Source organism: Cariama cristata, unplaced genomic scaffold (genome assembly GCF_000690535.1).
Source record: "Cariama cristata isolate BGI_N322 unplaced genomic scaffold, ASM69053v1 scaffold10496, whole genome shotgun sequence".
In the NCBI taxonomy this organism is placed as follows: domain Eukaryota; kingdom Metazoa; phylum Chordata; class Aves; order Cariamiformes; family Cariamidae; genus Cariama; species Cariama cristata.
In genome coordinates, this window is record NW_009620387.1 from 1 (window position 1) to 23,311 (window position 23,311).

At 41.5% G+C, this 23,311-nt stretch overlaps 1 protein-coding gene across 1 annotated transcript in view; it reads left to right on the plus strand.

The window, feature by feature from the left end:
• Positions 1-872: 872 nt before the first annotated feature.
• Positions 873-23,311, plus strand: part of SMARCAL1 (SWI/SNF related, matrix associated, actin dependent regulator of chromatin, subfamily a-like 1) — a 38,758-nt gene continuing 16,319 nt past the window's right edge. The window contains exons 1-8 of the mRNA XM_009701610.1: positions 873-1,743; positions 2,427-2,477; positions 5,156-5,416; positions 6,618-6,668; positions 11,585-11,765; positions 12,725-12,875; positions 15,770-15,928; positions 17,730-17,795. Coding sequence (XP_009699912.1) covers positions 873-1,743; positions 2,427-2,477; positions 5,156-5,416; positions 6,618-6,668; positions 11,585-11,765; positions 12,725-12,875; positions 15,770-15,928; positions 17,730-17,795 — 1,791 coding nt within the window. The remainder of the gene's footprint in view (positions 1,744-2,426; positions 2,478-5,155; positions 5,417-6,617; positions 6,669-11,584; positions 11,766-12,724; positions 12,876-15,769; positions 15,929-17,729; positions 17,796-23,311) is intronic.

Genomic DNA, 23,311 nt, shown 5'->3' on the forward strand with positions numbered 1-23,311 from the left:
AGTTTGTGGGGTCGGGGCCGAGACCTCAGTGGACTTTGGGACAGGGGAGCCTCGTGCCTTGGAGAGGAGCGGGGCAAGGAGTGAGCCTCACTTCTTACAGGGTGATGAGGAAAGTAGGTCTTGGAGTGCTGGATGAGGTGGGGAGTTGATGGAGTGAGGCCAACTCCTGGGAAATGTGGTGGGAGCCAGGACCTCGCTTTATCAGAAGGTCCTTGACCTGCGAGTGGATGTTTCTAAAGGCAGGAGCTGACTCTGACCTTTGGGGTTGAGTATGTGTCTGCTACATGCTATAAGGTGCCCAAGAACCAGAAGGTGGTCAGGAAAGATGGGGTGTCGTCCCTTCTTTGCTGTTAGGTACCAGAAATATGAAACGTTTCCACACAAGACTGTGCAGAGATGTATTGCTTCGCCTGCATTTGCCTTTGCAGGATTGGCTTTGCAGTGCAGGTAGTCCCTGTGCTTGGCTCTTACCTCAGTTCTGCTGAGGTTTGCAGAGAAGAGTGCTCAGAACTCTAGTGGAATATGGGTCTTCTCCTTTTTTCATATGTTTTGTCTATGTGGGACTGTCATGCAAAGCCCCAGCAGTAGTTGTCAGCATCTGCTTGCTGACAGTGGCTCAGCATTGGTCTGACAGCTTTGCTGTACTACTAGGTTTTTGTGTAGGATCAGTTACAGTAATATTCGGTCACTAGTAATACTGAGTTATCAATACAAGAAGCTTTTTTGGGGTGAACAGAGTTGAAAATTCATGTCTCTTTGCTGTGGTTTTTTTTCTTTGGTAGACTGGCCTCCATTCCTGTAAAGAAGCAGGTGCCTCTGTGATTAATTCCCTATGCAGCTTTGATTCGGATTTATTGTTTGAATTGGTGAAGATGTCATCAGGCCTTACAGAGGATCAAAAGAGAAGAATTGAAGAGAACCGCCGGAAGGCTTTGGCTCGGAGAGCAGAAAGGCTAGCAGCCCAGAGAGGTGGGCAGGTGAGGATCGCTGGACCTCAGGTGAAAGAACAGAGTCCAGGCAATTGGGGAAACTTGAAGCAGGAAAACAATCATGTCAGGTTCATTAGCCAGCATCAACAGAATCCAAACAGTCCTGTGGAGCAGAAGAGCTGTCTTCAGAAAGATTATAATCATTACACTGCAAACCAACAGATGGCTGGTTCACATGGAGAGCAACAAAAGAATTGTTCAGAGGACTCAGAACAAGCAAGTGGCATTAAGCAGTTCCCTACAACGGTCCCAAATTCTCTGAGTTATTCCCATAAACATTATTTGGATGCTGGTGGTCAGAAACATGGACAACAAGCTTTAATTAATCTTGGTAACTCCCAGCAGCCCAAATGCTACCCAGCCTTCAAAAACCCTACAGAACCATCTCATCCTAGATTAATTGATAAAGGACACCCTGACGGTAGTAAAGATTTACAAAGTCAGAACAAATCTGCCATAAAATACGTTTCACCACCAAACAGTGCCACCCTGAGTGATTCAGAAATGCTGATAAACACAAGCAGACCAGTGGAAAGAAAGGGGGGAGGTGGTGCCTCTCAGGCCAGTGGTACGATGCAGAAGCTGACCAGCTCTGCTGGTGCAGGGTCTACCTTTGAAGCTGCCTCTTGCAAGAAAGCAAATAATGTTATAAAAGGAAAATGTGTGAAATATGGGGAAGACCGATTCCAGGTCGAAATAGGCTATAATGCTGAACTCATTGCTGTGTTTAAGAAGATGCCAAGCAAAACCTATGGTAAGAATTGGTTATTTGCCGTTATCTCTGTTTTGTGTTGGATTGAAGTTTCACTGTCTGCTGGAAGTGTAGTTGCTGTATGCTCTTAGCAGTGCAGCTATTGCTGGGGCGGAATATGTGGTATTAATGGGGGGCTGGAAAAGGAAAGACAGCTGAAATTGGACATAAATTCTGGGCATAAATAGCTTGAGCTTGGGTTTAGCCAAGAAATCAGAAGCCCTGCTTTATGAACAGTGCTCAAGAAGTTTAGTTGTGGCAGCTGGTCAGAGTCTTTTGGGAGTGAAGGAAGAGAAGTTATTCGTAAATTCGTATGGGAAAATGGGTCACTTCAGCTGTAGTTCAGAGCTGATGAGCTGATTTTAACTGGGTTACTGAGAGCAGTGCGGTCTCCACCTTTTGCCTGGCTTCTGATCTTTTCTCCCTGCCTTTGTTATATTCTGCTTTTGTTTCCCTCCATGTATTGCTGCTCCCTGTGAATGACTGCTGCATTCTTCTTGTCTTGGTATTGATGTGCCCTATGGCTTTTTTGGTGTCATGTAGCTGTAAACTTGGGCATACTGTTTTTCAGATGTGTGTTGAAAAGTTTGCATGAGTACACTGAATTCTCTCTTACCTCCCATGAATATTTCTCAACACCACTTTTTTTTCCTACCCCAAGTGATTCATATTCTGCCTTATTTTAGATCCTGCTATGAAAAAATGGAATTTCAGCCTGGAAGATTACAGCAGTTTCAGTAAGTAAATGGGTTGTTGAATGATAAAAAGGATTCCAAATCTTGACCCACTTCCCCTGCTTTCCATAATGATTATTTAGCTTTGTTATTCTCTGGAGTGAGAAAAGTAGTTCTACTCAAACATAATGCCCATCTTTTAGGTGTCTAGGTCGTAACATTTTTCTGACACTTTGTAGTTGATTAGAAATAGCTTAATTTTTCACATAATCTAAATGCCAAGCATAGGTTTAACTTTTTCTGCTGTTGCTGAATTTTTCAGCAACCAACAAGCCTGATCATAGGAAAAATGTCTGCTGTGCAGGTACTTCATATGAATCAGTGTTGAGAACTGAATGTGTTCCACTGGATAATGCGTAATTTCGAGGTCCATTTCTGTATTTTCTTTTTAAACAGCTCTTTTACATTTTTTCCTGTTAATTTTGGGTGTCAGGGAAAAAGGGTAATTCTTTAGAGCTTTGAGTGAGACTGAAAATGGATTTGTCTTTTTTTGGCATAACAAGGATGGTTTTATTTTATTTTTTTTTCCTCTCCTATCATTTTGTTCTGGAAAGATTGAGAGATGATAGAGGCAAACACTTCAGGTAAGCTTTTCAAAAGCACATTGTATTGAAGTGAGTGATAAATCACTATTGATTTCAGTGGGAACAGAATTAGGCCTGTGTTGAGCACTTTGAAAAACCCACGGTTGAGTGCTGGTATTTTAGCTTCCCAGGTGGGTTGCCACACATTTATAATTTAAATGCTGCTGGTTTGCTTGAAGTATATAAAGTACAGATGAGAGCAGAGTCTTTGCACCAAGGAGCTTGCAAATGAAGAGGATGTTTTTTAAAAATCAGGCTTTTTTCATTAAACCTATCAAATATATGAGTTGTCTGTGGAAAGTTCCTGTTGACAAGTGAAGACAATGTGTGATCAACATTGGACAATGATATCAGGGAAAAAAAATACCCTGATAAAAGGGAATGGACTTAAAAGGGCCTTGATTTGAAGTCTTGTAAGTGTAAAAACAATTATTTTAAAACTTCCCAGTGTTAATTTTGTTCTTCTGAATAATGTTGTCCTTTATTACATTTCTTTCTTTGTACTATAAATTAAACATGCAGTCAAGCCTAGAAGCAGATGTTGAAATAAAAGAGTAAAATACGGGTTTTTTCTGATTTCTTTCAGTATTAGTTGTAGAGGTGAGATCTAGCTATGCAATGCTCAAACAGTAGCATCTAAAATCTTTTGCTTGATGCATTGGGAGGAGAAAGTCTAAGTTGGTGGTTTCCTAGTCCACTACTTTAAAAATTAGTTTCACATGATACTCTTAAACTTTTTCTTTGGAGTACAAATCTCAAATGCTTGGGTTTATTCTGGAAGTCATTTATTTTAAAATAAAGTTGGATGAAATCCTAATGGCTTATTTGATAGTTGGTTAGGAAGAAAGTGTTTGAATTTCTTTCTCCTTTTTCTTCCCTTTTCAAATCTTAACGACTGAACTTAAATTTTGTACGTTTTTGTTGCGTATCCGTAAGCTGGACTATTTAAAAAGAAGCAGAGTGGATCATGATGTGCAGCTCAACACTCAAAGGACTGGATTCATGTGGATTTACTCTAAACAGCTACTAGATAGGGGAGGTTGTTTCTCTCTGCAAATACATGGAGGCAGAACGTACTTAATGGTCCCCTGCTCTTGAGTCTAATGGACTCTGGAGATGTTCATGAATCTTTGTATTACTGCAGTACCTATGATTTGGAGTCTTGGGGACGAGCTTCACTATTTTGGTGCTGTAAAAATACAAGAAAAAATGTTTCTTGTTCCTTAACCATCACAGTTCAGCTAGCCAACATACAGGTACAGATTGGCAGGGAGACACAGGGAAAAGTGGAATGTTTGTTAGTGTGGATAGCTGTGGTCTCAGGCTAACAGCTGTAAAATGCTGTGTCCCTTCTCTCCCCATGCGCTGGCATCCTGACAGAGGTGGTTGCTAGTGATTAGTAATATAGGAGTGCAGATGGCTGGAGGGAAGTACAAGTCTAACTGTAAGACACAGTAGAATAAAGGGTGATAGACATAAATTGTAACATAAGGTCATTTAGGGGTTTGGACTAGATTCATTCCTGATATCTTTCCTACATTATTGTGAATATACAGCATTCCTACTAGATGAGATTGCATATCAGATGTTGGTATGAGGCAGGAGGCAGATATTTTTAGATCTTTCTCCTTTGCTGTTTGCAGAAGCACCTTCCCGTCTTTTCAGGCACATACTGTTGATCACTGTGCCCCTGTCCCTGCAACTTTGTAAGTGAAAATGCTGTATGGCTGTATGCAATTTACTGCTGAATGTGGTTCTGCAGATTGCTTGCCCTGGCCTAGTGAGCCATGTTTTGGGACTGCTGACAGAGAGGGAGCCTAATGCAGTGACAATGCTGGAGAGCCCCTTGTTAACCTACCGTCACATGTTCCCTCTGCTGTGTTCTCTGTGGAAAATCCCACCAACCTCCTCCTCCAGGCCATCACTCTATTCTTTCTCCCTGTGAGTGAAAGCAGGGAATCATGATTACTTTTAAACTTGAAGGTGCATGGTTGGTTTGTCATCCTCTTGTCCCTTCTCTTCCCAAAGCATCCTGTCCATCTTTCTGTGTTCTTTGTTATTAATTCTTTTTTCTGTATCTCATGCTTTTCTCCCTAGTGGAAGCAGCAAATCAACTTTCGTCAGTAGTTCTGGCACCACTCGAAGGAGAAAATGCAGTTGGCTTGGCATCAGGCTCTCATTTCGTTGGCAGTAGTGTTAATGTGAAATCCCTCTTGAAGATGTGTAAGAACTGGAAGAAGCCCTCAGCCCTTGTCAAAGGGAAGTGTGTGCTGATCTCTCGCTTGCGGTTTGAGGTTGATATTGGGTATTCTGTGGAAGTGATTGGAGTGTTCAAACAGATGAATTCCAGAAATTATGGTGAGTCTCTGGTTGTTTCTGCTTTATTCTAATGACGTTGTTGGGTCTGCTCTTGGAGTGTTGTGAATGCTTCATAGGAGACAGATTCTGAGAGTACATCTCTCTGAAAGAGCATGAAAGAATGTGCTTTGGTGAAGATTTTGAGAGGTCCTGTAGTTTTGGTATAGTGCTGTATCTCTGTCCTGTACTTTACTCTGGCAGAACATGTCCTCTTCTGGGCCTGTTAGCCAAGGTGATGTTTCAGGACTCAGCCTGATTACATTTACTGTTGAGGTGGGTTGTGGTGATAATTTGCCAGTATAGAGACCATGCATAAGTTCTTGTCTTTATTATCAAATGCAGTTGGACATTCTCATATTTCTCCTGCTTTACTGTGGTGTACAATGGCTGCAACTGCCTGAGCAGGTGGAGTTTACCATCAGCTTTACTGATGTGTTTGAGGCAAGTAAAACTGTAGAACATTTTTTATGCTGGCATTCAGGTTTCAATGGTAAATCCAGTTTTTCCCAGTTGTAATGTGGGAAGAGTGATGAGGTGACCTACGCAGTGTCACAGCAGGTCAATGACAATATGGGGAGCAAATCCCGGAGCTCTTGTTCTTTGGGCACGGCCCCACCTGGTCTTCACCTTGTGTCTTCAGCTCACTCAGAATTCACTTTATCTTCCCTGGAAGTTGTAGGCTGGTGCTACCCAGGGATAAACTTGCCAGACAAGTCTGGGATTCGTGCTACATTTTGGGTATTGATGAATTTGTGAATTTCCTCTGTACCATCCTGAGCACACTGTCTATAGGGTACAGAGGTACAATTGAAAGTGATTGTGTTACTGGCTGAAGTCAGAGTTTGTTGGTTAACAAATAGCAACCTTCATGCACATTCTTTATCCCTTCTTGCAGTGAAGAGAAAGTGCCAAAATCCTTGGGCAGGCAGGTTCATTACAGTGGTTCATTTGGGGAGCTGACCTTGGCTTGCTCCCATAATACCACCACTTCTAGATGTGTGCTCATACTTTTAAGTCTTCTTCATGCTATTTGCTTAATGTGAAAGCAAACAGAGGAGAATTGATTGCTGGACAAGGTAAGAATTCTTTTAAAGTAGTTCTGAAAGGCAGAGGGTATGGATGGATAGTTATGTTCTTACGGACAGAGAATTCCGTCTTTTTTAAAAGAGACTTACGACAGTGTGTGTTGTAACTATTGCAGATGTGAACACCAGAAAGTGGAATTTTCTGCTGGAAGACTATCCCAAACTAAGTGAGTAGCTGCATTTTCCTACCTAGGGCTATTTTCTGGGGAGGCAGATGAATTCTAACTTCATTTCTTGGGCTAAGCCTGTTTACTCTGGGGAAATAAGTTGCTAACGAAACCACGAAGCAGGTGTCTTCCTGTTTTGTCAGACATTTACGCTGTTTGCCCAGACTCAAAACTTTATATATGTGTGTTATTCATGGCAGTCCTTTAAGGGCCCATTGGGAAGGTGGCTCTGCTTTGCCAGATTCTGCACTGAATTTCTGTGCTGTTTCTTAGAGCACATGAGTGTATTTACTATGACAAAGTTATTTTTGTTGCTTGTAATGTACAGCAGCTCTACTTGAACTAAGGAGTTGTAGGAGAATGGATTCCTCTGTTCCCAGTTGTCAAATTTGAAGAGGTTGGCATAGTGGCTGCCAAGCCTTCCTGACCTTAGAGAAATTCTGTCTTGCTGACTTTTTTAAGCTATGTTCCCCTTATCCTCAGTGCCAACCTGTCTTATTCCCTTTTGTGTGTATATCAATTCATAAACTGGCACAGCCACCCCTTGCTTAGAAAACAAAGATGTATCGGGCTATTTTACTTCCAGTTCATATGTTACTGCTGGTAATAATGACTTTGCAGGCAGCATGCAACTGTTAAGGTTTTAACTGACGTACGAGGCAGTTTAGAATTTGTTTCTTCCTTAGCTGTGTTGATTTTGAAGCAAACAAGAAGAGCTGCGTGTTTCTTTTGCAGAAGTGTGCAGATCTGCTTGAAGCAGAGGCATTCTTCTTGAAGCAGGATTTCATACTCTACTAAAATGTTTGGGTGCTGGTTGATGGATGCTTAAAAGAAAACTTAGCAAAAAAAATCTTTTTAAGAGAGTATCGTATTTTCCCTTGCAAGTGGAATCTAAGCACATAGTGTTGCTACAATGTTCATTTCTTGGTAGAAGCTGACCAGTAGACTACTGTCTTTGTGCATCTGTTCAGTGCCTGTGAAACCGTGACTCACTGAACTGAAATGTAGAACTGTGGTTTGTTGTGGGTTTTGTTTGTTTTGTTTGTTTTTTTTTTAAATAGATGCCACTTTGCAGAATAATTCAGTCTCAGCAACATGTTCCTAGCACATCTACTTCTTAGTTTTTTATGTTTAGTTGTGTTTATAGAGCACTTTGAGATGAATAGCATTATGTAAGTCCTGATTATTATTTATCATCCCAGTCAGCCTGCTGTGTTTGCCTTGGTACTTCTGTGAGGGTATGTGGCTGTGGAATTTGATTGGGGTAAGCTTCAGAAAGATAATAAGCAAGGTGCTCTACACATGTCTTTAGAAAGTGTGACTGAGTTTTTCAGAGCTGAAGTGCTGTTGCTCAGAGTAGTTTTTCTCCAGCATGGGCTCCGGCTTCCATGGGATACAGAAGCATGTTTAATAATTAAGTACCTGCATGTTCCTATGATGCATGTCTTAATAACATTAGTTATGGTTGTAGGGCTGAAAGCCACGTGGTGGGGCCTTGGAGGAATGCCAGATCTTGAAAACAAGTGAGTGTGGCTTGGTGGACACTATTATGAAACTCCAGGATTGGGATGTTGACATGCCCTGATTTCAGGGAGAGCTGATGATCTCTCACAATTTGCTAAAAGGGCCTCTTGTATGTGCAAAAGGGCAGATCCTGTAGCACGTGCTAGACAGTCTGAGCAAACACATCATTTCCCAGTCTGTCACTCTCTCGGCCATGCTGGCTGGCAGTTATATATATTGCATGAAGTATTCAGAATCCCACAGATTTGAAGAAAGCAAAAAAAAATATCTGTAAATGTTCTTGCAGGGTGTAATTTGTGAGGGCATTTGAGGCTTCTAGCATATGCCTCTGAGGAACAGCATTTGCTTTGTGCCTGTTTGTTTACCTACATCAGAATAAAAAAACAAATAGAATTTTAAAAGGCTGGTTGCTTTTTTATAGAATCATAGAATAGTTTAGGTTGGAAAGGCATTTAAGGGTCATCTAGTCCAAGCGCCCGGCAATGAGCAGGGACATCTTCAACTAGATCAGGTTGCTGAGGGCCCCGTCCAACCTGATCTTGAATGTTGCCAGGAATGGGGCATCTCCCATCTCTCTGGGCAACCTGTCCAGTGTTTCACCACCTTCAATGTAAAAAATTTCTTCCTATCTAGTAAAAATCTACACTCTTTTAGTTTAAAACCATTACTCCTTGTCCTTTCGCTACAGGCTCTGCTAAAAAGTTTGTCCCCATCTTTCTTATAAACCCCCTTTAGGTACTGGAAGGCTGCTCTAAGGTCTCCTTGGAGCCTTCTCTTCTCCAGGCTGAACAACCCCAACTCTCTCAGCCTGTCTTCACAGGAGAGGTGCTCCAACCCTCTGATCATCTTCGTGGCCCTCCTCTGGACTCACTCCAACAGGTCCATGTCCTCCTTGTGTTGAGGGCCCCATAGCTGAAGGTAGTGCTGCTAGGGGGTCTCACCAGAGCAGAGTAGAGGGGCAGAATCCCCTCCCTCCACCTGCTGGTCATGCCGCTTTTGATGCGGCCCAGGATATGGTTGGTTTCCTGGGCTGCGAGTGCACATTGTCAGCTCACGTCCAGTTTTCATCCACCAGAACCCCCAAGTCCTTCTCCTCAGGGCTGCTCTCAGTCCCTTCATAGAGTCATAGAATGGTTTGGTTGGAAGGGACCTTAAAAGATCATCTGGTTCCCACTCCCCTGCCATGGGCAGGCACACCTTCCACTAGACCAGGTTGCTCAAAGCCTCGTCCAACCTGGCCTTGAACACTTCCAGGGAGGGGGCATCCACAGCTTCTCTGGGCAACCTGTTCCAGTGCCTCACCACCCTCACAGTGAAGAATTTCTTCCTTATATCTAATATAAATCTACGTTCTTCCAGTTTAAAGCCTTTGTCCTATCACTACATGCCCTTGTGAAAAGTCCCTCCCCAGCTTTGTTGCCTTGCTCTCTGATTCTTACCCATAAGCTTTGAACCTGCTCATGGCTATTCTTCAGGGACAGCTGTTCACACTCTATACATTTCTTGATGTAGAGGGCAACACATCTGCCCCTCCTTCCTTGCCTGTCCCTTCTGAACAGCCTGTAACCATTGAGAGCTGCATTCTAGTCATGGGATTCATCCCACCAAGTTTCAGTAAGGGCAAGTTGTTTCCAGCAGAGATATCTGTTAGCTGAGAACTGTTTGTAGAGGTTAATGTCTCTTTGCCTAGTTGCTCAGTCATCTCTATAGAAAGGTCACTTCAGTAAAAATGTCTTTTGGATGAATCATGCTGGTGGCAGATATATCTTAATCGCTCTCCCAGCTCATGTACAGAACAATAGCAACAGAATGATCAGTGAGCAAATTGTAGCAATTATGCTAACACATAGCTCAGTCTGTGAGTGTAATAACAAGCTTGTGCTGTACTTTGGGTGGAGAGAGTTCCTGCTATTGAAGAAGTATAAATTAAACTGGAGAGTTTAAAAAGTTTGGTCGTTGCCCAACCACAAATGGAAATCTTTTCATATGTATATTTCTTGGAATTGCTTTCCCCCTTCATATGGCAGGGGTCCATCCTGCTACTTTCCTCTTTGAGATAACTGAAATAAAAATACCTAACTGAATTCTGGAGGTGCATTTACTGCTGGTATAGTGAGTTCTTATTTCAGTTATTTTTGCAAACAGACTTGTTTTATGCCTTCCTGACTTCATATACAAACCAACCACTAAATAAAAAAAAAGGTTGCTTCCTGCAATAAAGGATCTGTGCACATGCATTTGTGTTCCTAGCGTAGAGGTCTTTTGTTTCTCAGTCAGTAGTTAAAGATTATTGTTAAACATATTTTCCTGGTCCCAGCTCATGGCATATTTTAAACTGGTATTTGTTTTCATAGAAATTTACTGTTGCATTAAAAAGAAATACTTTTATGTTTTTCAGATGGGATAGAAAGGCTGCTGGAGGGAACTGAAATAAGGTTGTCTAGGAGGAGAATTGCCCTGATGCTTTACTTGTTGTGATGCATGTGTTGAAAAGATGAAGGCCCCGAGGTCCTCGCATAATGGAGGCTGAGGACTGCTTTAGTTTGGCTGGGCAGGTTTTATACTGCAGATAAAGTTGAGAGGCTTCATGAGTGAAACAACAGTAGTGGTGAGGGACTCGAGTGGCTGCCTGTGGGCTGATTCTGGCCCACAAGCTAATTCTGTCCAGGAGAACAGCACTGGACACCAGCTGAGCAGAGAGTTGCTGTTGGTACCATGTCCCTGAAGGACGGCTGTCAGAGTGCTGCTGGTGGTGGTACAAGAGCATTTTCTCTGAGTGTTGAGGTGCTTCCTGTTTTCTTATCCAAATGTGGTAAACGAGGAGTGATAAAGTGGAGACAGAGCCAAACCTGTGTGAATTTGGGTAACAGGAGGAGAAGAGAGTTTACAAAGCTGAAGTGGTATGATATTCTTTAGGTAACTCTGTCTCAGCTCACTCCTGATCACTCAGAGGTGGTGGAGACCTCAGAGTTGTTTAATGCAGAATCCCAAGGTCAAGATAAAGATGCCCCTGCCTTCTAAGCTTCAGGAGCTCTTTTGTTCAAATCCATACTTTTATTTCTGAATAAAGTGTGCCCTAAGCTGCCCTCAGTGTGAATAATCCAGCTCCAGCTGTATTAGTAGCAATCATCTCTGAATGATGGCATCAGACTTTCAGTTTTTTATAACCAAGTCTAAATAAGAGGGGAGGAGATGTGATTCATCATGTGTTTCTGAAATAGACTTCAGGGAAGAGACCAGGCCAACACCTGTACATGACGCAATGCTTTCTTGAGCTGTTTCAGGATAGGAAATAATATTGTTGATGAGGTCGAGGGTTGTGCCCTGACATCCATAATGTAAGTTGTGTTTATGTTGCCCCTTCTGATAATAAACTGCTCTGTTCTTTGCAGTGGAAGTGTTACAGAGCCTTGTGTCAGTAGAAGTGGAGCCACTGCCCGAGGCAGTAATACAAACCTTTGCTGCTCAAATACAAAGATCTACACCACAGACAGACATTCCTGATGCTGACCTTTCAGTAGTGGACTCCAAAATTGTGACCAGCCTCATGCCCTTTCAGCGGGAAGGTGTGAAGTATGTCCTTTTTGCATGCTGTTAAGAGCTAGTCCTTGCCTAGAATTGTGTACTTTATATTGGTGTCCAGGCTGCATTGTCTTCCATGGAGGGCTCCACATTTCTCCAGAGTCTTGGTCTGTTAAACCTCGTGCTCTGGGCTCTTGGTTGTTTAGCATGGTATGATTTGTTTTGTTGGGATTTTTTTTGAATGATGCATCTATTCTGTTTCTAGCTAAAATTCTTCATCATGAGTCAGGAGGAAACTAGCATTTTGCTAGTGTCATAAAATTTTTCAAATGATACATCTCTGATCTCCCTCTTGTGATTCAGTATGTGCCTAATTGTCATACAATTTTTTTTATTTTGTAAGGTCATCTTTTGTTTTTTTCTTCCCAAGTGCATCTCTATTGGTGGTGGTGGTGGTTTTTAAATATTAAGTATGCATGGGAGAGTGCCAGGAAATGGCACCCAGGCCCTGAGAGATTATAAGATGAGTAACTGTATGTACAGATAAACTTTTAAATGTCCCTGTCCCCATCATGTATGGTCATTAGTTGTTGACTTCAAGATGCAATCCAGGAAAATCTGTACTTACTGGTGTTAAAGTGGCGTTGTTATTAATAATATTTCCTTATCTCAGCCAGGATGAACTCTGGGATGGAATGTGAGTAATAACATGGAAAGAATGTGCTTTAAATAATTGTAAGGTCTTGAGACTACTCCTCATATGAAATCAAAGTCTCTAAGGACTGGGCTGAAGCACTCTGTTCAGGAGCTTCCAAGCTTTGAGAGATTTGTGGGAGTTCCTTACTTGTGTTAAACCTGGATCTCCTCCCTTAGTCTTACTGAAGAACTCAGATCGCTTCCGGGTGATCCGCATTATAGGCTTGGTGATGAGTTGTGCTCATCTTGGCTGCCAGAACAGATAGTAACCCATTTCTTGACTCTTACTTATTTCCCCTCTCTGTTTTCCCCAGTTTTGCAATTTTAAGAAATGGACGTTTACTTCTTGCGGATGACATGGGCTTGGGCAAGACCATCCAGGCGATTTGCATTGCTGCGTATTACCGAAAGGAATGGCCCTTGCTGGTGGTGACTCCTTCTTCCGTGAGGTTTACATGGGCAGAGGTACTGTGAGCTTAAGCATGTGCAGGTGGCCAGTAGAGGCCATGTGTGATGGTTATGCTGTGTTGCACTCCGTACAAGTTAAAATTTTAAAAAGATAAATATTAAAGGGAAGAAACTAAAAATTGTACTCATTTAGAAACTTGAGGGGGGAAATTACTTGGCATTGACTGTATGGTATATGCTTATTTTCTTTTATTGGCAGATTTTCTTTTTGTGGTCCAGCTGATCTACTGGAAAGAGGAAGATCTAGAGAAACTGTCTCTTCTGACCCTCTGTTAACTTTATTCCTGCAAGTCAGCTGGCTCCAAGGGCATGTTTTACCCATCAGTGTCAAAGACAATAGTTGCATTCAAGCAATTGTCTATTATATTCAAGCCCTTCATAGCAGTATTTGCCAGTCCCTCGGCTGGAATAGAAGCCCAGATGCTGGGATTCTCCGGTCTGTTCAAGAGGCTCCATTATCATCAAATGTCTCTCATAATACGTCTTTTGGCCTGTCTACTGTATGTTGCTGACTCAGAGGAGTCCTTTATTAACATTGATCAGAAGCCCAAGAAAGCTTGTACAATTGGTAAATGTATCTTGAAATACATCAGTCATGGCTTGTACACTGAGGCTATTGGGTTGCCATAGGCTAGTGGAATGTTTGCTGTGGGAGAAAAAGATGAGTCAGAGGTTTTTAGGTCAGTAATTTCATGCCTGAACAGGAGGGTGTGGGAGTTTAGCTTTCCCTGGAATGTTGCATTGATGAGAAGTGTATTGATTGGGATTTGCTGGTTTTGTGCTGTAACCAGGTGGTTAGAGCATCTTGGCATGTGTTTTCACGTCCAGTAGTGCAACAAAATTTTGAGCAACAAGAAAGTTGTTTAGTGAACCAGAGAGTGATGCTTATCACGTTTGATATTTCAAAGGCCTGTAGATCTCTGAGTCAACACTTAACCTGAATCCATGGCTTCTGTGGGATACCTACTGGGAACAATTTGGGGCCTGGTTTCCTGAAGTAGTGGACAGCTACAGCTAAACTCTTACATCCTGCTTCAAGAAATTTAAGCAATATGAGGTGTTTGGTTTTGTTTTTTAATTTTATTTATTTCTTTGAGTGCTTGATTTCCTCTTCCTTCCTCTACTCCCGACTCCTCAGAAGGCTGTTGTGGGAGATGTTTTGTTAGGACATTTGCTTTAGAATGATCTCTGTTGCTTTGTGGCTATGTGAACAATTGCAAGTCTAAAAAATGTGTCACAGAAAGTGAAAGAAGGTGGAGTTTATTATGGCCTGTAATATACTCAGTTCATTCTTGCGCAGATATGCTTTACTGTAATGGTAGAAGCTTTTGTGACGCCTCTGGAACTGAATTGCCAGAAACTGTCTTCATCTCAGAATTGTCAGTGTTTTATTTTGGCTTTCTGGGCTCAGGCCACTGAGTGCTTTTATTCAAGGTGCCATAGGAAGCTAGCAGGAAGATGCGAGGTACTCTTCTGTAGAAGTACTGCGGCCACATGCATTTGGAGTTCAGCATTAACGATCAGGGCAGTTTCAAAGCACTTCTTGTGGACAAAGGTCAGCATGGAGTGAGAAATATAGGATCACTTTTATGGTGTAAATTAGTCATATGCCCTTTATAAAAGGAGAGGGCAGTACAGCTAGGAGCTTCCAGGTACTTTCCCATTGCTGCCACCTTTGTCTAAGTTTTGGCTTAGTGTCGGCCACATATTTTTTGGTTGGGATCTAACCTTGCTTGCATGTTGGTCCATTTTGGTTGTGGCGCTTACCGTAAGCAGTGAAGGATAGTTAATTGTTAGTTTCTCACATATTGAGAAATGTTAAAAGCTCAGATTTAACTCCTCTGGCTGCTGCATGTGGTTGCTGAACAGAGGAGACGAATTTGGGGGGTTTCCATGAGTGAAGGGCCTAGAGGCAGAGTTGCCATTTCTCATCATCACTTGGATACATTTCTGTAGGGACCAGATCCTGATTGCTAAAGCCCTGGCCAGTTCTCTGTGGAGCAACACCAGCAGAACTCAAATGTTGCAGAGAGGTTGGTGTCCTTGGGGACACAATTGCAAGGGAAATGGTGGGTGCTCAGTAGCTAACAGATGGGTCTGGGGGAGGATATCTTGCTCTGGTGTGTGGAGCATTTTAAGAGGTTGATTTGAATGACTATCACCACATGTATTTCAGCTGTTGTCATAGAGCAGCTGGTATGTTGTCAACTTGATCTTTTGATTTTGTTTGTTTCTTTGGGTTTTTTTTTTGTAGACTTCTTAAGAAGGAGAGGTAGTGGCAGAGTTTTTGTTGATCTAGATGAGTTGTACTTTATCATCGCTGTGGAGTAAACGTGGCTATAGTGAGAGGTGTTTACTGCTTAGAAATCTGTGTTTCACAGCCTGAGGTTTCCTGTTGAGTGGGACAACTGAATTTCCCTGTGAGTAGTGGTCACTGTATTCTTTGGCTCTGAGCATAGCAGGTAACATTGTCAAGAGGTTATACACATTTCTAGTACAGATCAGATATTTTTTTTTTCAGTAAGAAGCAAGAATAGAGCATGTTTGAACCTTCCTAGCTGTGAAGGGTAGATTTAGAGGTTATGCACATTTCTAGTACAGATCAGATTTTTTTTTTCAGTAAGAAGCAAGAATAGAGCATGTTTGAACCTTCCTAGCTGTGAAGGGTAGATTTGGCCTTATAGATGGAGTTCTGTTCTTATCCTTCCCATTACTAAGGTTGTTGCCTTGGGAAGGCTGCTTACCCTTACTGTGCTCCCAGCTGATGTCTCATGACGGGTGGGGTGGCTCCATGTTCTAAGCATTCAAGAGTATGCTCTGTGAAGTGCTTTGGGATGCCAACATAGGACACAAGCACCAGAATGCAATTAATTGCTTTTGTCTTCTTCCAGGCATTTCACAGGTGGCTTCCATCCTTGAGTCCAGGTAGCACCAATGTCATAGTCACTGGCAAAGACAACCTAACAGCAAGCTTGATCAACATCATCAGCTTTGACCTGCTGAGCAAGATGGACAAGCAACTTAAGAGCACTTTCCAAGTAGTTATTATTGTAAGTGGCACACTAAAATTTTGAAATTAATTGCATGCTGCAAATGGGGTAACCTTTGTGTTGTACAGCAGAGAGGTGTGAAATGGGCCTTATTTAGGACTGACGCTATCTTGTAATTGTGGCTGTGATCACAGCTCTCTTCATAAGTAGAAGCAGGATGTTTCTCTGAAACCTTTTGAAATAACTAGTAGAGTTTAATTCCTTTTTGATTCCTGAGGCTGTGTTTTCTCATTTACTGGTTATGGTGCCTCTGATTTCACTGTGGTTGGGCATGTGCTGTGCTGGAGAGAAAGGTGTTTAATGTGGTGTGTCAATACAATAGTCCTGGAATTGTATCTTTTTAAGGGGATTGGACTTCAGAGTGGTGTTACTGTTTTTCCAGTAAACCAGATAACCTCTCAACATCAAGTAGGTTGGTAAAGCATCAAAAAGATCTCCCTTTGCTTGTGTTCCACTGGCAATCTGCGTTAAGCCTTCTTTGATCATTTGTATAATTTCTTTTATAAATTACTTCAAAATCCATTTTTTAACCTTTTACGGAGCCATGGTAAAAGGCATTTTTCTAGATTTCAGTTACTAAAAATTCAAAACATCTAGTGTTTCAAATCCAGCTTGGATCAATAGAGACCAAAAGCATATGCGTAGCTTACTATGAGTGTTTGATGTTTTCAGTGTAGTTTTCAGCGCACATAGGCATCTATCCCTAAGATCATGACAATTACACATAATAATCCTTTTGTTTCTCAGCATCAGATGGGAATGTGGGAATAAATGGAGTCCTTTGGAGACCAGACTACTCATGGGGGAATTTATTTTTTTTTTTCCATTTTTATTTTTTTCCCCTGCCCACTCTGACAAGACATTCTGTCAGGGTGGAAATGCAGATTGTTACTTTTGTATGCTGGTGCTTGGAATAAAGGGACTTGGGCTTTAGGGCTACTGCCCTGGAATCTTGTACCAGCCCTGAGGTGGCAGATGTTCTTTCTGTGTGTTTATATGTTCAGTTTTGGATCATGTATATGTTTTTGCTGATGAGAGTAGTCCTACTGAGTGCTGAGCTTCCCTGCTTTTTCTTCCAATCTTCTTTTGATGACTGGGAACATTAATGTAGCTTATTTGTTAATCAGGAGGGAGAAGGCTGTGCCTGAGAGGCTAAATAGTTGTATTGTCTTTCTATGCATGGTTGCTTGCTCATCCACACGTGGAAAGATGAGAATGTACCCTTGGAGGGCACTGATTACGTTTTGTGTCCCAGTTCTGCCTTGCTACAGCAGCAGAAATGAAGACAGTTTGGGGGGTGATGTCTCAAGTAGGAGGCTATTATCCACCTGGTGAGCCCTATCAGCAGAACAGTTGGATCCTAATTAGATTTCTCTTTTTCCTTATCATTTTCATTAACCCCTTATTTAGGGAAGTGACACTGTATAGGCTTCGTATGTTTGCTGCATTTAAAGGACACATAGGGGCAAATGAGTATTGATGGTGGAAATAATGTTCCTCTTTTCTCCTTCCCTCTCCAGCCCCCTCTGCTCACTTGTTTGTGGTTGTTTGAGATTCATGGCTTTAAGGTTTGATATCTCTTCCATTTGTTTGCAGTTGTGGGTTTGAACATAGGAAGCCTGCTACTCTCCATGCTGTCTTTTCATTTAGAATTTGATATGACTATCTCAGTGCTTGAAATATCCTCTGGGATGATAGGCTTGTGGTATTAGATAGCTGAGAATACTGGGAATTTGTTCTGTAGCCTGCAGTTGGACTGTGGATCGGAACTGTCTTCACTTTCATGCTTGTTTTGTTTCAGGATGAATCTCATTTCCTAAAGAACATAAAAACTGCACGATGCCGAGCTGCCATGCCTCTACTCAAGGTGCGTATGCTGGGTGCCAAACGTCCAGCAGCTAAGATCAGACTCTCAAAGCAGTGTTGCTCCATTTACCAGGTTTAGGAGCCAGCAGCTGAATTCTGTTGTTATGTAAGTGGAAATCCAGATAACATTGTAGATCCAAGAGCAAAATTTATCTCTGGCTTAGCCACTTGTTTCCATACAAATGTTAGATGGTAAGACCTAACAGAACAACTTCAGAAACTCCCATGATCGAATTGTGGTACTGCCACTGATGAGTTTTATGGTGATGGGGAAAAGGGAATGTCAAAACTTACTGAATGTATTCAGGGAGAGTAGAAAGAATATAGTAGTGTCGACCTAGCTTGTTTAATGGAAATAATAGTTATCAGTTACTACTTGGCGCACACAAGTCACTGCTATGTATCAAAATGATGTTACTTAGGCCCCTTCCTTAGCTTTGGGCTCTACTCTGTTACTGCAAGCTTCCAATGTATTTGTGTGGCTGGGGTTCAGGAGCAATCCTGCTGGTTAAATGTGCAGAACTAGTAGGAAGGGGCAGAATATGAGGTTAGCAAGACAAGTGGCCCACAGAAGGGAGGCAATATTCAATTATGTGATAACAGGAGAAATGTAGATTTTGATGTCTGCCTGTTGTCCTGGGATCAAAGAATCAAACTCTCCCTGGTAGCCTCTAGCAGATTAAAGTTATGAGTAGTTCTTAGGCACTGCGGACTTTGTACATTAGAAGAAGGTAAATGCAGTTCCTCTTCAGCAATTATCTGCAAGTGTGTGTATAAAGAGAAGATTCGATCTGTGATGGCTTTATAGCAACAGACTTTTATATGCAAGATTCTTAATGGCAAGCCGAAGGTGGCTGTCCTTGAATAACTCCATTGTTCTCTTTAAAGGCCTGACTCTTGTCTTCTCTTGGCTTTCAAATCGCTTCAGGCTTTTAATGTTTGGTAACATAAGTAGGAGGTCCAATTTTATGAGCAGTTTGAAGTACAATAATTAGGATGTATGTCTGAAAATGGTGGAAAATAATAAATTGACCTCATTGCAAAATGCTCAAAAAGTAGTCTCTTCCTTTGCTACTTGTAGCTTTGTAAGGATTAGCTTGTCAAAATTATTTGCAGGCAAAAAGATACGAGAGTGAAAGATGGTAGCTGTTAAGCAGAGGTTAATTGCCTGTATGCACTTACTGAGAATTTACAGTTTTATGCTGTCACATCACTGGTCTGAAAGAATTAAGAACTGATCCTTCTGAAACTGAATTTCAGTCTTCTGAAAGCATTAAGAGTTTCATGTTCATATCATGCATTATCTCACCTGCAAACAGCGCACAGGTACCAGATGTTTTGTGTTAGATGTTCAGATAAATTTTATTCTCCTGCTTGCTGACTGTAACTTCTGAAGCAAGTATGTGCTGTGATAGCCACTCTTCTGCCCTCCTTGCTTTCCAACACAAGTGTTTTGCTCTAAAACTAGCCCCTTTGGCAGCTTTGTCTTCAACTACTAGTGAGTGATGCTGTGTTCACGACTGGCACAGCACATCACATCACAGCAATGCTTTTGTATTTGAAAGAACTGCTAAAATATGAGGACTGTTCATCACGAGTACTGGATTTAACAACTAAACTGTGTCATCTTTATAGTAAATAGTCAATGGGGTAAAAATGGGAGTATTTTTGGTATTTTACATGAGACTTTGAGATTATTGAATAGAGACATTGTAAACATGCTACTGAGGATAATATTCTTACTCTTGCCTTCTTTACGTTAAAAGGATTAGAGCAGTAGTGGGGCTCCTAGAAGAGACCAAAAAAAGGTATATCCATAGGCAAGCCTTTGATAGGTACACTGCTTCTAGCACTTCAGTCCATACCTTATGGTCACAGTGTGAAGCCATGCCAGTGCTGGAGCCAACTCATGCCTTGTCTAGCTTCTAAGCGTTGCCACTTCTAACTGTTGTTAGCATTATACTACTTTAAACTTTCTGACATTGCCATAGTTGCTTATATTTCCTATGAGGTTCCCAGCATGCTGAAGCATGAAAGCTTAGCCTTTAACTGACTTTTGGGGACAGAAAAGAAAAAAAAAAAAACAACCCACCTAAGAAATGTGATCTTTGGTCCTTACATACCACGAAGATGTGTGAGTCCATAATGACACTGGACAGATCTAAGTTAAAATATTTCTGAGCCTGAAATGTTTCTGTCACTTCCATCCGTACTTAATGGATTCTTATTATCTTGATGGAATTTGCTCCTGTGACTTCTCGATTTGAATAATAAGTAAAATGTAAGAATTGTTGCAAGTGTTTAGACAGAACTGCACAATAATCGTATTAAATCAATACATGCATAATAAAGATGACTTACCTTGGATATTAATTTCAAATCTGCCTTGTTAGACAGCCAAGCTGAGTCTCCACCTCTGAAATATTTAACCCATGGTTACAGCATTTAAAGCCTCATTTTAGTTTTAATATCTGACATTAACCAGTTTTCAAAATGAAGTGGTATTTTTAGCCACTCAGTAATAATTCATCTTTTCCTGCTCTCTTGTATATATTGTGGAGCAAGTGTGGTATGGAATTGTCAAGCAGAACCATGTATTAAACATGTGGCCTAAGTTTGTCAGTTGGAAACTTCTAGACATTTTTTAATATTAAAAAAACCCACAAACTGTGTGTGTGTGCAGTATTCGGTGTGTATAGTATTCAGTATCTTTTGTGACATACTTAACTGCTACCCTAACAGAGAGTTAGGAAGGTTTTACTTGGGATGGTGGGAAGTGTGACCAGAAAGACATTTTAGTGCACTTTTGTAATGGCTGGATGTATGCAATGACCATACTCGCTACCTGGTAGCTTGCCCCAGGTTGTCATTAGTTTAGAGTTAGATATATAGGCATGTTGTGCCCAATTTATTGTTATGCCAAAACTTTGAGAGGAACTTATAATTACACAAACAGTAAGATAGGGTAAGCTGAAATAGCATCAACAAAATTTTTAGATTTCTTATTCCCTTCACATTCCCAGTGGATGTGCAAACCTGTGGGTGTGCAGACTTGTACATGGAGGAGAATGCTTCATCCACCTACATGAAACCAAGGTTTCAGAGTTTGTACACAGTCTGTGTTCATCCCTGCAAAATTATGGAGGTGAATGGATTGAGAGCCGTAGTAGAAAATAGTCCTTTGATGTTTTGGCATGTGGCAAAAATCCTGCTTTCAAGCTTAGCCAGCTTTCACACTGGCCAGTCTGTGCCAACGGCTGTGTGAGATCCGTCCTGAGCTTCAGCATCTGTCATGGTACTCAAGAGGGCTAGAAGTCCCTGTGTTCAAAGTAGTCCTTTTGTCTTGTTTCCACACACATCAAAGTGAGAATAGCCTCCTACTGTTGGGCTTTAGTTGAGTCACCAAAGAGCTTGGTGAAGCCTGGCTTGTCCCTGCCCCTAATCCAGAGCTGTGGCAGTCAGTAACAGGACCTACTTGTCACCTGCTGTTTTCTTTAGTGTCATGAATGGGACTAAGTTCTCCTGGGCATACTGACAGTATTGGTTGTTCCCTTTGCCTCTGCCCTGCATCTGCCTCCCTCAGAGGCAGAAAGTGTCATGGAGTTATGCCTTTTGTAAGCATTTTTGTTTTTTCCTTCCAAGATTAGACTGGCCCAGAGTCATGAACATAGGAAAGGGAGTATGCATGCTACCAATATCTGTAAAAAAGCAAAGCCCCAAGGGTGTAGATGAAGAAGAAACAACAAAATGCAAGTTTTTCACTGATCTGTGGTGGGATCTCTTGGGAACCAGAGTGAAAAGGATTCTACATCCTTTGACCAGCCAAAGTGCTGCGTGGTCTTTGTTCTTCTGTAATTGCATGGTGTACTGCAAGGCAGTGGAAACTGGGGATGGTTCCAATGGAACATGGATGAGTTTTTTGGAAGCACAACAGTAAGTTATCAGTGAAGAACTGGGTTAGAAACTGAGAAATAAAAAGTAGTATCTAATCAAAGATTCCAGTGGCATAAAATGGTCTTATTCCTGTTGTGGTCTCTATGGGCTTTGTTCCACAACATTTGTGTGATATTACTAATGTGATTGTTCCCATTGAGCTGCTTTTCAGGTTAATAGCATGATGCACATCTTGATGTTTGCAGGGTTAAAGGTCTTTGTTTCTGTTGTAGAAGTCCAAATACATTGTGTGGCTGGAATCTAATACTCTTTGTGCTTGTTTTAATAAAGAGATGCTTAAAAATAATAGAGGGAAATAGGTCAATACTGAAGGTAGAAAGTGAGCAGGGAACACAAAAATCTCCCTTTCCAGTGGGAAATAAATAGCAGCTGTCTTTAGGCATTACAAATCCATATGGTTTGGATAAATAAGCTTTTGCTTGTTGTCACCTGCTGAGAGAAGGAACTTCAGCTTGAAACTGGAGAAGCTATGGGCTCTCAAGACTGCATCTTCAGATCTGCTCTTACCTTCCAGTGTTCCTCCCTTTTCGAAATAGGGAGGTAGTGTAATTTGCTTCAGTCATAGCTGATCATCACCATTTGACACATATTCTCTGTCTAGATGTCACTTAAGAATGGGGAAAGGCATTTACATTTTTTTTGGAATAACCACTGTAGGATGCTCTTATGAAATGCAGAGCCCTGTCTATCCTACCCAAGTACAGAAACAACCTCCTCAAAACAGCTGTAAGCCTTTCCCTTTATCAAATCTCTTATTTCATCAGGTGATTATCTCTATTATATTATGGCTACTCACAGATTTTTCATTTCATAGGATAAGGTATTCTTATGCTAAGCAGTTCAAAAAGACAGAGTAAGCAAAAACTGGGGACACAAGTAATTGTGCAGCCGGACCCCGCCACACTTAGTTTAAAAAGTCAGTCTGTTAGCATATGGCAGAGCTCATGCTGTGAAATTCATTTAACACAGAGACAGTCATTGTATGTTAATGAGGTTCTTTGCATGTTCAATTATTTCTTTGTGGCATAACCTCCCCTCCTCACCTATTCCCTTTCAAATCAGTTGGGTGCTGGGTTTTGACCTCTGAAGTAAATGCCATTGGGGGTTACCATTTCATAAATTATTCTTTGACTTTGAAAAGTGACTTTTGTAAATGTTGTCACAGCTGTGGAATTAGTTCTTGCTGGTGTATTGTGTGTGCAAGCGTGATGCTACAAAGCCACAATTATCTTATGTTACTTAGTAAATGAGGGCTACAGAACAGGTCTCCACTAGTCAAGTCACTGTCAGAATTCCCTTAAGCACTCTCACAAAAAAGTAGCTGTAAGGACAGTCACAAGGACACATGAGAGAGAGGAGTGCTTCTGGGGAAGATTAAACTTCATGCCTAAATGCTAATAAGTGGCTGATGTTAGTTCTCCAATCTGTATCAATTGATTACAGATCTGGTTTTGTTCAAGTCCTTTCTCGTCCCTGCAATCTTATTTTCTGTGCTGTTGTTCCATATTATTCTTATAGACCTTGGAAAAAAGAGGGTAACCTCTCACTCTTGACAGCACAGGT